Source organism: Hemicordylus capensis, chromosome 5 (genome assembly GCF_027244095.1).
Source record: "Hemicordylus capensis ecotype Gifberg chromosome 5, rHemCap1.1.pri, whole genome shotgun sequence".
NCBI lineage: Eukaryota > Metazoa > Chordata > Lepidosauria > Squamata > Cordylidae > Hemicordylus > Hemicordylus capensis.
The window spans coordinates 190,071,775-190,085,554 of NC_069661.1; the positions used below are offsets into that span (position 1 = coordinate 190,071,775).

At 43.4% G+C, this 13,780-nt stretch overlaps 1 protein-coding gene across 1 annotated transcript; it reads left to right on the forward strand.

The window, feature by feature from the left end:
* The first annotated feature begins 1,173 nt into the window (after window positions 1-1,173).
* RAB21 (RAB21, member RAS oncogene family) lies at window positions 1,174-13,780 on the forward strand. The gene is made up of 7 exons (XM_053251949.1): window positions 1,174-1,535; window positions 9,402-9,461; window positions 9,597-9,704; window positions 10,003-10,066; window positions 10,381-10,435; window positions 11,676-11,764; window positions 13,101-13,780. Exons 1-7 carry the CDS (start codon window positions 1,371-1,373, stop codon window positions 13,238-13,240), a joined length of 681 nt encoding a protein of 226 aa, XP_053107924.1. The 5' UTR covers window positions 1,174-1,370; the 3' UTR covers window positions 13,241-13,780.

The window sequence follows — 13,780 nt, forward strand, 5'->3', positions numbered from 1 at the left end:
CTTCTGTAATGCGCTCTACGTGGAGCTGCCTTTGTACGTACTCCAGAAACTTCAGTTGGTTCAGAATGCAGCAGCCAGGTTGGTCTTTTGGTCATCTCGGAGAGACGTTACTCCTCTGTTGATGGAGCTACACTGTCTGCCAATAGGTTTCCGGACAAAATATAAAGTGCTAGTTATAACTTACAAAGCCCTAAACAGCTTAGGCCCTGGGTATTTGAGAGAACGTCTTCTTCAGTACAAGCCCCACTGCCCATTGAGGTCATGTATTGAGGCCCATTGAGGTCCGTCTCCAATTGCCGCCAACTCGTTTGGTGGCTACACAGAGACAGGCGTTCTCAGCTGCAGCCCCAAGATTGTGGAATGCGCTCCCTAATAAGATACGAGCCTCCCTCTCTCTGGCAATTTTTAAGAAACTACTGAAAATGCATCTCTTTAACCAAGCTTTCTCAGCTTTTAAAAACTTGTTTTTAAATTGTGTTGGCTATTTAATTGGTGTTTTATGATGTTTTGTTAATTATTATTTAAGTTAGTTTATAATTTTTGTTTTGCTAATTGATTTTAATGGTGTTTTAATGTAAACTGCCCTGAGCCTTTTGGAAGGGCAGTCTAAAATTTTTAATAATAAATAAATAAATAATAACACTTGGGCAGCGATCCTGTGCATGCTTACTCGGAAATAAGTTCCCCCAGAATCAATGAGAGTGATTTCCAAGTAACATGCTCAAGTTGCAAAATGCATCCCCTTCCCTATGCTTCCTCAGGGCGAATGAATGTGAAACACTAATTCGAATACCCTCACCCAGCCACTGTTGCAGGTGCGCTCATAAACTCTAGCACTGCCCTACCCGCCACTATGGAGGTAGAACACGACCGTCACCGCGCTCAGCGTACTACAACGCAAGAGCTACACTAGTCTGAGTCTGAGACTCATTAGCCACACCCCCGGCGCACACGCCCCTATCACGTCTGCGGATACGATCTCGCGGTACCTGCTTGCCTTTTCGCGCGCCCTCGCCTTCTCGCTTCCACAGATTAAAATAAACAAGCCGCCCCCTCCCTCCTTCTTCTCCCGCCTTCTTCCTCTCTGTTTTGTTTCTTCCAGCTTCAGGGCGGGGTCTTAGAATGCCCGAGCGTCAACAGGCAGCGGCATGTCGCGTGACCGCGCGCCCCATGACGTAGGAGGAAGAAGAAGACGCCATTAGAGGCAGGCAGGGAGGGCCACCCCGGACAGCAGGAGTGCGGCCTCGGCTTGTTCTTCTTCCGCTCCTCCTCGGTTCGGTCTGTCTTTAGCGCCTTCTGTCAGAATTGGAGCGGGGTGCGGCTGTCGCTGATGTGAGGCCGCGACAGTAGCGGCGGGCACTTCGCGGCGGATGGCGGCAGCGGCGGCTTCTGGCGCAGGAGGCGGCGGCGCTGCTGGCGGGCGGAGCTTTTCCTTCAAGGTGGTGCTGCTCGGGGAGGGCTGCGTGGGGAAGACGTCGCTGGTCCTCCGTTACTGCGAGAACAAGTTCAATGACAAACACATCACCACCCTACAGGTAGGTCCCGCGACCAGCAGCGGAGGGAGGAGGCCGCTTCGGGGCTTGACCCGTCCCTCTCCACCCCCCCCCCGCCCCAGTTGAGTCTAATATTGGCTCTCTCCCCCTGACCCTTTATGGGTTGCCTCGTCGAGCTCGTGGTGGAGATTCTCGTGGCAGTTCACGCTGTTCATGCGTTTGTGTCCACTCCTCCACCACCACTTCTGGTGCTCGCGAGTTGCGCGTGGTCAGCGGTGACGCTCTGCTCAGTAGTGTGCATAAAGTTTCCGGGACGGGCTGCGTTGCTTCTGAAAAGCGTCTAACACGGAGTTGATTCTAAATATATATATTCGGCAGTCGAAGGGAAGTGTAACGTTTCTTTTTGGGTGCATAGTAAGCTGCTTATACCGAGTCAGACCATTGGTCCACCTACTTCAGTATTGTCTACACAGACTCGCAGCGGCTTCTCCAAGCTTAACAGGCAGGAGTCTCTCTCAACCTTGTCTTGGAGATGCCAGAGAGGGAGCTTGGAACCTTCTGCACACAAGCATGGAGGTGCTCTTTCCAGAGTGGCCCCATCCCTTGAGGGGAATATCTTGCAGTACTCACATGTTGCCCATTCAAATGCATACTAGGGCAGACTCTGTTTAGCAAAGGCACCAATTCATTTTTGCTAGCACAAGACCCGCTCTTCTCCCAGAAAGGTAGAAATCCCAGTTGAGGTAAAGTGTGCCAGTCGGTGTGGACTCCTGGTGACCACAGAGCCATGTGGTTTTCTTTAGCAGAATACAGGAGGGGTTTATCATTGCCATCTCCCATGCAGTATGAGATGATGCCTTTCAGCATTTTTCCTATATCGCTGCTGCCCGATATAGGTGTTTCTGAACTGGCAACCTCTGGCTTGCTAATCAAATCATTTCCCCGCTGTACCAGTTGAGGTAGAGAATGACCAATCTTCAAAAGGGCAGTCTTGCTGGTTTATTGTAGCAAAGAAAAGAAGAGTCCCATGGCAACTTAGAAACTAATTGTTAACTTGTTATTTAAGTTACAAATTGAAGTTATCTGGAATAATTATATCTGCTGCATATCTGTCATGCCTGAGAACATGAGAGTCTTGTGGCAGCTTTTTGAAGTCCAGTGGGCTTAGGCTTTTGTTGGCTAGATGCATGAAGTGTTTGCACACCTTGTGGTCTCTGGCCTGCAGATGCTTGTGGTACAATAAATCTCATGCCACAAGACTCTGTGTTTAATGTACTGACATGGTTACCACTCTGGAATTTAAACGCATGGTGTTTTCTGTGTACACATAAAATATTGGAAATCTCTGTTGACTTCACGCTTAACATTGTTGTACCTGGTAAGTTTGTCTGAAATACTTACCAGCTGTAAGACCGCACACATTTTGACAGATAAACTACTCTCAATGACTTTTGCAAAGAGATTCATAATTTGAGGAAAACTTGCTGAAATAAATGTGCAGCCTCTGAAGATAATGGGGAAACTGGAAAGGTAAGGTGTTGAGAATTGAGTTAAACTGAGAAACTACACCTATGTGGGCTTTATGCAACACCATGGACAAGATCAAGGTTGGGGTAATTAGAAACAGAACGTGTGTGTGTGTGTGTGTGTGTGTGTGTGTATATATATATATATATATATATATATATATATCCCCCAGGATTTCACACACTAGGAAGAAGCGTTCCTAGTGAGCTTGCATCTCACAGGCACAGTGCATTTCTCTTCAGAAAAGGCTGCCTTGATCAAAATCATGGTTAAGACTTGTTAAAATTGTCTGTGTATGCTTCAGATGCCTAAATAGTCCTTGCAAATTTATGTATAACGAATTATATTTTACTATGAGGGAATATGATCTAAAACCGTACAACTTGTACATACTCTTTGCTGTAGTGCACTCAATTTTAGACACGTAGGTGAGGGGGAAGGGTTATAAAATTTATAACTTGATGGTCTGCAAAACTGGATTCATGAAAATTGGCTTTGCATCAAATTAGGCTGCACATGCGTTTTTTTGTTTGTTTCTGAAGGACACAGAACAAGGCCATCTACTTGGAGGTGGAGTACCCATTCAGAGGGAAGGTCTGGTAGTTACTGGGCAAGTCAATGAGTTTCTAAGAGGAAAGTAAATGTTCCTGTAACATTAGGATATCAGTGACAGCAAATTCAGTTTGGTTCTGAATTTACACTAAATAAATCTGCCCTGTAATGTACACTTGGTAAGGAAACGTGTTAACACACTTGGTAAGGAAACGTGTTAACACACTTGGTAAGGAAACGTGTTAACACACTTGGTAAGGAAACGTGTTAACACACTTGGTAAGTTTGATTATTTAAATAGGAGTTGCATCCCAAAAACTAAGCAACATGTCTTCCCTAGTCTAAATTAATTTAGTTACAAGTGTCATTAAGGATAACACGAAGTCTGACTTTGAGTATAGCAACTGTTTTGATCTTATTACTTTGTTCCAAAGAGATAAATATTCCAAGAGCAGCCTGCCAAGGTGCTATTAGAAAACAAAGTGGTTAGTCTAGTTTTGCAGAATCAAAATAGTTCTGCAATAAAATCTTGGCAGAATAAATGTGAACAGAAATGGAGTGGCTAAAAGTGATAATGCAAGTAGAATAATACCGACTGAAATACTACAAACAGTCACAACTTCAAGGCTTGCACTGGCAACCATTAGTCAAGGTGGCACATGGTCTACTTAATATTTTTGCAAGTCTTAGTAAAAGCTGATAATCTTTAATAATTAAAACATCTTTAGACATAAGGTTGCTTGACAAAGCAGGGTTTGAGGATGGACTGGGAATCAGGAATAATTCAACTGCACTAAGATCCATGTTATGCAGACCAAAGCCTGATGCTACTTGGCCTTCCTTGATGATGATACTTGCAGACCTAGATTACCATGATCTCAGTGACAGTGTTCCCTCTAAGATGTGTGCATGCTCACACATTTTCTGATGTCCACTCAGTTAATTTTAGATCCTGCTCAGGTTGAATCAGGAAAGCCCCACTCTGAATGCATGTGTTTAAACACTGCCTTGATGCTCCCACCCAGAACAAAACTCATTCTGCGCACAGATGAGGAAAATTAGAGAGAACACTGCTCAGCAGGGGCGTAACGAGGCTGGAGTGGGCCCAGAGACAAAATTTTAAAATGGGCCCCTCACTGATACACATACACTCACTTCACATGTGACTTGCCTCTGGGGCGCCCCTTGAGGTGTGGGGGCCCCCAGGCAGCCGCCTCCCCTTGCCTAATGGTAGTTACATCCCTGCTGCTCAGCGATAGTTAGTGTTATATAACTGATATGCTTTACCTTTCATCATGCACGCATCATTCCAGAAGTGGCCAGTAGCATGATTTATCCAGAAGAACTCTCTCCACACTGTGTCCAATCCAGAGCAGTCCTTTGCGGGGAGCACAGTAGGTTGGAACCTTCCTTAGGATTCATTCCTTCTGATTTGTCCTCTTGCTCTGGGGTCTGAATACAAGTATGGAAAACCCATCTGATGGCTACTCAGGGACAGGCTTTTTCTGCTGCTACCCTGAAGCTTTGGAATGCATTCCCTGCTGAAATAAGAGCTTCCCCATCTCTGACAACTTTTTAAAGGTCTTTAAAGACTCATTTGTTCTCCCAAGCTTTTAATTAAATACTGTTTTAATAGTGTTAACATGGTTTTAAAGTTTTAAATTGTTGTAATGTGTTAACGTTTTCTATTGTTCGTTTTGTTTTGTTGTGAACCGCCCAGAGATGTAAGCCATGGGTGGTATAAAAATGTTTAAATAAATAAAATAAAAACAACAACTTGTATATCTGAACTCCAGAGAAGGGATAGGTCTAAATTGCTATCTACAGAAACTTCACCAGTGAAGAATGTCTTATATGATGGTGTGTATATTCAAGGCACAAATGACCAGGCTCAAACTATCATACTTTGGGCACATTATGCAAGGACCCAGCTCCCTTGAGAAGTCTATAATGCTGGGGAAAGTTGAAGACAAGAGAAGAGGACGACCAGCAGCAAGGTGGATGGACTCGATTATGACAGCAATGAATGTACTACTGAGAGACCTTAAAGGCCAAGTTGAAGACAGATCATCCTGGAGAGAATCAAGTCGACACTGACTTGATGGCACTTAATCAATCAATCAATATAAGCCATATGTTGGGGTGTGAGCAGTTGTTTTTCTGCTACTGAAAAGTAGGGAGGAGATCTTTGTTTCAGTGCATTGCACAGTTTCTTAGATGATGAATGTCTCTGTCTTTTCTTACTAGTATTGGGAGAATCGGTATTCTCAAGCATTTCCACAAGCCTATATGCTTATAGGGTAGCTTCTTGGGATTTCCCTTTACCTGCTGTTAGCAGGGAGAGCTGAACCTTTACTCAGCCACAGGCATGCTGTCAGGAGTTTGAGTAGACAGGCTGCATGCATTGTTCTGAAGAATTAGTGATATTTTGCTGTCAGTTGGAAAACATTGAAACCCTAGCAATCTGTGATTGTGGTGAGGGCCGAATGGAAGAAAGTGTGAGAAGGGAAGGGGAATACAGCAAAAAAAAAAATGCCAACCTTGTAGTGCTGTAAGTTGCTGGGTTTTCCCAGACCAGCACTCCCGATGCAGTGGCAATGGTGGTGGGAAGCACAGTAGGGGGACAAACCAGAGAAGCTGTGTAAAGCACAGAAGCAGCAAAGGAAGTTCCTGCCGGGCAGGTAGGAAGGTATGGGGAGCACCTGGAAAGAGCCATGAAGGTGCTCTTTTAGGCAGTGGGGGCTGTGACAAGCCTCACTAACTGTCTCCTTGTTCCCCAACTGAAGAGAGCAATCTTCTACCAGTGGGGCAGGAAAGTATAGTGTGTGTGCCTGTGGGGGGGGGTGAGGAGCTGCTAAGGAGCTCTTAGGCAGCAGGGGTGGTAACAAGTCTCACTCATCACCTGCTGAGGAGAGCCAAATTCTGAGGAGAGCCAAGGAGAGGCTGAGGAGAGCCAAGTTCCTACCCGGCGGGCGGGAAAGTATAGAGAGTGCCTGTTTGGACAAAGAGCTGCGAAGCAACTTCTTTAGGAGGTGGCAGCAAGCTTCATTCACTGCCTGCTTGTTCTGGCTGAAGAGGAGAGCAAACTCCTGCTGGGCGGAGGGCCTGCTTGGGAGAAAGAGGTGCTTGCACTGAGCACTTTAACATGCACAGAGGAGGAATAGATCATGGTCTCCTTTGGTCATGGTCTCCGCCACTTCTGAGCAGCCAGTGGGGGCAAGAGCCAGTACTCTCCCTTGCTGAACTGGAATGACCCTTCCCTTGAACACGAATACAACCTTGCCTCACTGAAGGGGTGTGCATTCACTCTCGCTCTCTCTCATATACCTATATGTGCCAGGGATGGTTGTGGCCGGCTGAACTGGTCAATACAGCACGTAGGCGGCTGAATGGGCTGCAGTGTGGGAGAGCACTGGTTCACTTCCCCGCCCGCCATCTCCATGTGCTTTCTTTTCCCTGCCTGCGGGCCGAACAAGTGCCATGCTGCCCCCTGCATCAGCCATGCTGGCTGGAGGGAGCAGTGGGCCATCCACTCTGCCACCTGCCACACTCCCTGCTTAGTTATGAGCTGCCCCGGCCGCTTCCTTACTAGCTGTGTCACCTGCTTTACAGCAGGCTGTTGAGAACAAGTGAGCATGAGAAACCCTTCAGTGAGGGAGAACACCAGCACCTGCCCTAACCTCCATGTGCTTTCTTGACCAGCTCATCTGGCTGAGCCACTTCTCATTTGATCAAGAAAGCATGTGGAGGCAAGGCGGGAGGACAGGTAAGGGAACTGATGCTCTCCCTCACTGTCCTGCCACTCACATGCTGTCTTGGCCTGTTCAGCCAGCAGCAGTCACCCCAGGCATGTCTCTGAAAGAGAGAAAGCGTGCACACGAGATGCTTCAGCAAGGGAGAGCACCAGGTCCTTGCTCACCCACTTGCTCTGTCTCCATGTGCTTTCCTGGTCAGACGAGAAGCAGTGGAGCCAGACAGCTGGCCAACAAAGCACGTGGAGGTGAGGTGGGCAGGGAGGAAATTTTTGCACTGGTGCTGGCCAAGGGAACAAAAGGCATTTTTTGTGCTGGAGGGAAAGGGGAAATGGCTTAAGTGGAGGGAAATGGCCCTGTGGGCCAAAAAAAAGAGGCCTCGTGGGCTGGATCTGGCCCACGGGCTGTACATTGTGCAGGCTGCTCTAATGATTTGAAATTATGTTGTACCAATCTGCAGTTCTTTAAATTGGCATGTATGCTTCATGGCTTGAAATGTCTCTCTTGGCAGCTCTAAACACAAGTAACATGCCTAAACGAAAATATTTCATAATTGCTTCTGGTTACATCAAATATTTTGAGGAACTGAGAACAGAAACCTAACTTACAAATACATTTGTGAGCATGCCAGTTTTGAAATGTTCAGTTTTCATTGGAATCTTATTCTACAAAATTGCTTTTGCAACTGATGAGTAAGACGACTTAGTACTTGGAGTTCTAATTTAATATGTTCCATAAGTCTGTGTTCCTACATAGCTGAATAATGTGTGTTTTGTACATTGACCCATAAATTTGGTGTAGTTAATGCAGAATTAAGGCTAAGTAACTTAAAAGGACTGTGAAATCATAAGATATCACAAGATCGAATGGTGATTTGGTCAGATGTTGAAGTTCATTTCTTAGAATTGTGGCGCTGTGTGTGAGAGAGAGAAAGTGATACCCAGCAGTATTAGAGTAGATTTTCTGTTTGCTACTTTCCTATAATGAGTAACTGAGACAAAACTGCATCTCCACTTGTTTGAACTTCTCCTCCTGACAGAGTGCTGCAAATGTGTGCCTTATGTGCTGGCATTAAGGCCAGAAGAGGGGAGGAGATAGTAGCTGCCACTGTGCAATGCTGTTTCCCCAGCTAAGTTTGACTGTCAAACCACAATACAGGAAAATCGCGATAATTGCGGGGGTTCCATTCTGCGCTACAATTGTAGTTATGGAATCCACGAATATTGATGCACTGAGGCAGTGGGGACTGCGGGGGTCTGGGGTGGGGTGGTTAGGTTCCCAGTGGTGGTGAGGTGGGGATGGCTTCAGAGGTGGGCACAGTGGCTGGGATGGCAGTGGAGGCAGCAGCAGGGACTCCTCCCTCCCAGGCTCTCTACCAACTGACTGCACAGGTGATCTGCATCCCATTTCAGACCTCTCTCTTAGCACACACAGTGGTTTTAAAAAGGTGCCGGGGAGGAAGAAGAAATCCCTGCTGCTGCCTCCGCCATCCCGACCTGCAGATACACGAGTTGCACATGTTATTTTTCCGCATATGCTGAGTACCTATTCCCCAACCACGGATACGTGAAACCGCGTGTGTTGAACCTGTGGACAGTGAGGCTTGTCTGTACTCTATGCCTGTACATTCTTGTATTACTCTGACACTATCATCATGAGACAAGATGGGCAACTGGCAGAGTGCTGCCGAGTTTCCCTGACTGAGAAGTGGCAGCTCTCACTTACTTCTCATCGGGCCTTAACACTGCTCTACGAAAATAAGTCAACTTTCCCATATGGAACACCAGGGATGGGAAGAAGAGAGTGATGGTCAGAGCTGCAGCTGTTATTGGTAGGAAACTTTAAAGACCATGGAGGATAGGTCTGTCAGTCTTGATGGTTATAGGCTCCTTAGAATACCAGTAACAGGGGAGCAATGGCAGCAGAGGAAGTATGCTTTAATCTCCTGGTTTGTGAGCTTCAGAGAGGCATCTTGTGGGCCACTGTGGGTATGTTGTTTAAGGCTATGTAATGATTGAAAGTTATGATCATGAATCAGTACAACTTGGAAATCTAATGTTCATGTTATTTGTTGTAGGCATCCTTTCTAACAAAGAAATTAAATATTGGAGGAAAAAGAGTCAACCTTGCAATATGGGTATGTGCTGATTGCATAACTTTACTATATTATGTGACTTAAGAATAGAATTTCACATCAAAATGTCAAAATTGCTCTGATTTCTCTCTCAGTAGTTTAAAAGGTAACTAACATACATATCTTTGCTAAATGCAGGATACAGCAGGTCAAGAGAGATTTCATGCACTGGGTCCCATTTACTACAGAGATTCTAATGGAGCTATTTTGGTATATGATATAACAGATGAAGACTCTTTTCAGAAGGTGACTAGATGCTTTTCATACTAGAAGTACTTGGGAACTTGCATGTTCATTTTGTATGTCTTCTCGGATGAATATGCTTCTTGGTTTTGGAATTGCTACCTTGTCAACTTCATATAATGGTGCAGTAGACCTGGCTTTGGATATTGCTTGTAGAACTGAAATCCCCTTAATGTAGGAGAGATAGGAATTTCCTTCCTTCTGGTGCAAAAGTTAGATATTTTAACTAGAGATCTCCTGTTGTAAGCTAGAGCTTATTGTAATAATGTTGAAGTAAAACAATTTCTTCTCCCCATTGCAGGTAAAAAACTGGGTTAAGGAATTAAGAAAAATGTTGGGGAATGAAATTTGTCTATGCATAGTTGGTAAGTTTTTAGCTTGAAACTTAAATGGCTGGGGTATTGTTTCTTGAGTTTAAATGTTAAATGGACTAGGAAATAGTCTGTTGATGTCGTTATCTATTCACACTGTGTAACACCTTCATAAATCTTGGGATCTGAGGCTGGTGCACTGAGCAATGGCATGTAGATAACAGTAGTATTGGTGCAGAAGAGTTAACTGGAATTTGGAAAGGAGAAGAGAATTTGGGCTTACATAACTAGTTGAAAACAGCATATAGACATTGATCAGACTCTGTGTGGTAATATATATCTAAACACGAAGTATAAATTCCTGACAGGTAACAAAATAGATTTGGACAAAGACAGACACGTCTCTATTCAAGAAGCAGAAACGTAAGTTTCAGTGTTTTTTTAATTTCAATATTACTTTAAAGATGTCACTCTTTGGGCAATCTGTGCCACATTGGGCTAGTAGAAGTTCTACTTGAATTCTGTAACCTATTGGGGATGATTCGCTTTGATCCTGAATCAGGCTCTCTGTTTTGAGGGTGATTAGAGGCTGAATGTGCAAATTGCCCACGGTTTGATGTGAGTCAATTTGATCTCAAATCAAATTACACACCGTTGGTACTTACTTCCTGGTATGGGCTGGAGCTCTTTTCAGCTCTTGTTGAGAAGACAAGTGGGACTTCGCAGTAGTCTAAGAATGACTACCTGACTCCTTAATAAGCAATGTGTGTTCTTGCTCCACTTTTTAATATACATTTCTGGCATACAGCTTTGCCTAGGTGAATCTTGCACAGATATGGAGAACTGTGCTTCTTTCAAACACATGCTATTTTAAATGTATTTTAGATCATTGTGTGCTGAAATGTCTAAATGTGGCATTTGCCACATTTACTTGAAGTACAGAACATAGAAAATTATAATTGCTTATATTTGGGTTGCAGCAGAGTTTGCAACAGGTTGTGAAGGGCCCTGAGAGGAGTCATGCTCTAGGCAGACCAGCAACAGAGGACTGCTGCTAGTGTCTTGCCACCCAGACAGTGTTCTCTCTAATTTTTTTCATCTGTATGCAGAATGAGGTTTTTTTTCTGGACGGCAGTACCAAGGCAGTGTGTATGCACATGCATTCAGAGTGGGACTTTCCTGATTCAACCTAAGTGGGATCTAAAATTAACCGAGTGGACATCAAAAAATGTGTGTGTGCGCACATATGCCTTAGAGGGAACACTGCACCCAGGTAACCCCCTACAAGGGTTTAGAGGAGGTTCACCAGGGCAGCAGTACAGCGTACCTTTCAGTAGTTGACTGGATGCAGCTATCATTGACAATGCAATCCAGCATCTCTATGCCACTGTCACAGAGCAATGGAAGTAGAATGCCAGTAAAATGCACTCCTCTTCTTTTTTTTAAAGAGGGCAGCAGATAATGCAGCTGTCATGAAGTACTCCAGTTCACCACCACTGCTCAGGTTCTCATCTCAGTTGGGCACTGGGCAAAGGCCCTCGAGGCTGGGCTGTGCACCTTCTGATGGTGTTGGATTTCTGGCCAACACCACTGTCCCAGCTTGACAGACCTGTGACATCACCCCTGAGTTGGAGGCTAAAGAGTTTTTCCCCCACATTTGCAGGTATGCAGAATCGGTGGGAGCAAAACACTACCATACATCAGCCAAACAGAACAAAGGAATAGAAGAACTCTTTCTTGACCTGTGTAAAAGTAGGTTTTCTGTATGTTATGAATTGTTTGCCATGTTAAAGCTGTGCAGGTGAGCCACTTAGGTCTTGGCAGTAGTGACTGGTATTCTAGTTATAAGGTATCTCTTAATACATGTAGCATATTTTTTTAATGTTTTAAAATGTGCTGTATGGCACAACTTGTATTCTGCAGTCTTTTAATGCATTTAGCTGCAGCCAGCACAGGTGCTATTTTTGCCCTGCAGGAAGTTGCTGGATAGTAGTCATTACATTCAATTTTGACTACACAGGGTGGAATTTTGTAGCATGTTTAACTCTTACCACCATCTAAAACTGAAATATATTTTTAAGATTGCTAATTCTAATATAATTACACTTGATAAGGAGCCAGATTTTTAAAAAATGGAGATTAGCAGTTTTCTGGAGGAAAAAATCTTTTTGCCACACTTCATATTCCACATAATAGGAACATTTTATTCATAAGTGTAATGGATTAACAATGGATTATCCTATTTTAAAAAAATCTTATTGTTTTTGAACAAAATAACAAAAAACAAACATAGAAAAGGAAGATAAATGTAATTTTACAATTAGCAGTTCTTAGACATCTCATAATTGCATACATCAATTGAGAGGTCCAGCAGCCCTCTGTTCTCCACCTTCCAAAAAAAAACACCCACACAAATCCACCCTTGCTAAGAATTTTTAGGAAAAAAAGAAAACACACATACAGAAATAGCCATGTATTCTAGAAAGAAAAACCACATCTTGGATGAGGGTGTTGACCCTGCGCTAAATTGCAACCTTGACCATAGAGGCATATTCCCATAATTTTAATAACTACTCATCTACCGTCGGGATTATTTGTTATCTTCATTTAGCCACACATAAGATCCTGGCTGCAGTGGATAGTAAATGTGGCTTATCACTCGTTTGGTTGGCTACTATTTTACCACAGTGATCAGTAGTCGTGTGGTAACAGAACATCTTTCTGTATTTTAAAATAGAGCAGATATTTCTTAAGCAACAAAACAATGTCAATATAGTAGAGAATGTCCATCATCAAATTGGGACTCCATAAACACAGTCAATACTGGTTGTAGCTTGTCACAACAAACACCTTGGATCAAAGCCTAGCTGTCTAACTTGTATGGATCTAAGGAAATAGTAGAAATTTGTATTTTATAGAGATTGACTTGTAAATGGCTGACTTGGAAAATATAATACATATCAAAAACATCTTCTGAAAATCTTTTGTAAATACTTGCAAGTGTGCTAAACTCAATATGATGCAAACAATTGCTTTTATAATAGAATCCTTGTGATAGTGAACCTAATGCAATATCCTTAAATTCTAGGAATGATAGAAACTGCACAAGTTGATGAGAGAGCGCGAGGCAACGGCTCCAGTCAGTCAGGAACTGCAAGGCGGGGAGTACAGATAATTGATGATGAACCACCAATTCAGAGCAGTGGAGGCTGTTGCTCATCTGGATAATTGTATAAGACTTTGCATCATGCCCCTTTAGTGAAGACTGCCGTATTCAAAGTCTCATTCTTTATCAGTGGAAAATCGGAATTAACAGTATTTAAAATCATTTGTAACAATTCAGAAACCATTAAGTGCTAAACTAGTGGAGTATGTGACCAGAGAATTGGCATTTTCTACAATAGTTAACAAAGCAACCAATGGCCTTTTTACATATTTCTTTAATAATGAATAATATTGCATGTGGGAGACCTATGGCTTCATTTATATTTTAAATGAGATCATTATTTAATAACTTATATACACTATTGGAATGAGACATTTTTTGCAGCCGTTTGTATTTTGTGGTAGATTGAACTGTATCACTTCAAAACTGCAAATTGATTTCTTTTTAATTAGCAGATACCTGAATACTATTTTTGCAAGGTTGGCATCAACCTGTAACTGTCCTACTACTTTGATATACTCATCCTGTACTCCATGCTGGTAAAATAAATTGTAAATTGCATATTAAATATTTTATCTGCTTCACAAGTGCAGATGCAGAAA

Coding starts and splice junctions, on each gene's coding strand:
- RAB21 (XM_053251949.1), top strand. CDS start 1,371: ATGGCGGCAGCGGCGGCTTCTGGCGCAGGAGGCGGCGGCGCTGCTGGC. Junction 9,705..10,002: donor ATGAAGACTCTTTTCAGAAG/GTGACTAGATGC, acceptor TCCCCATTGCAG/GTAAAAAACTGGGTTAAGGA. Junction 10,436..11,675: donor TCTATTCAAGAAGCAGAAAC/GTAAGTTTCAGT, acceptor CCACATTTGCAG/GTATGCAGAATCGGTGGGAG.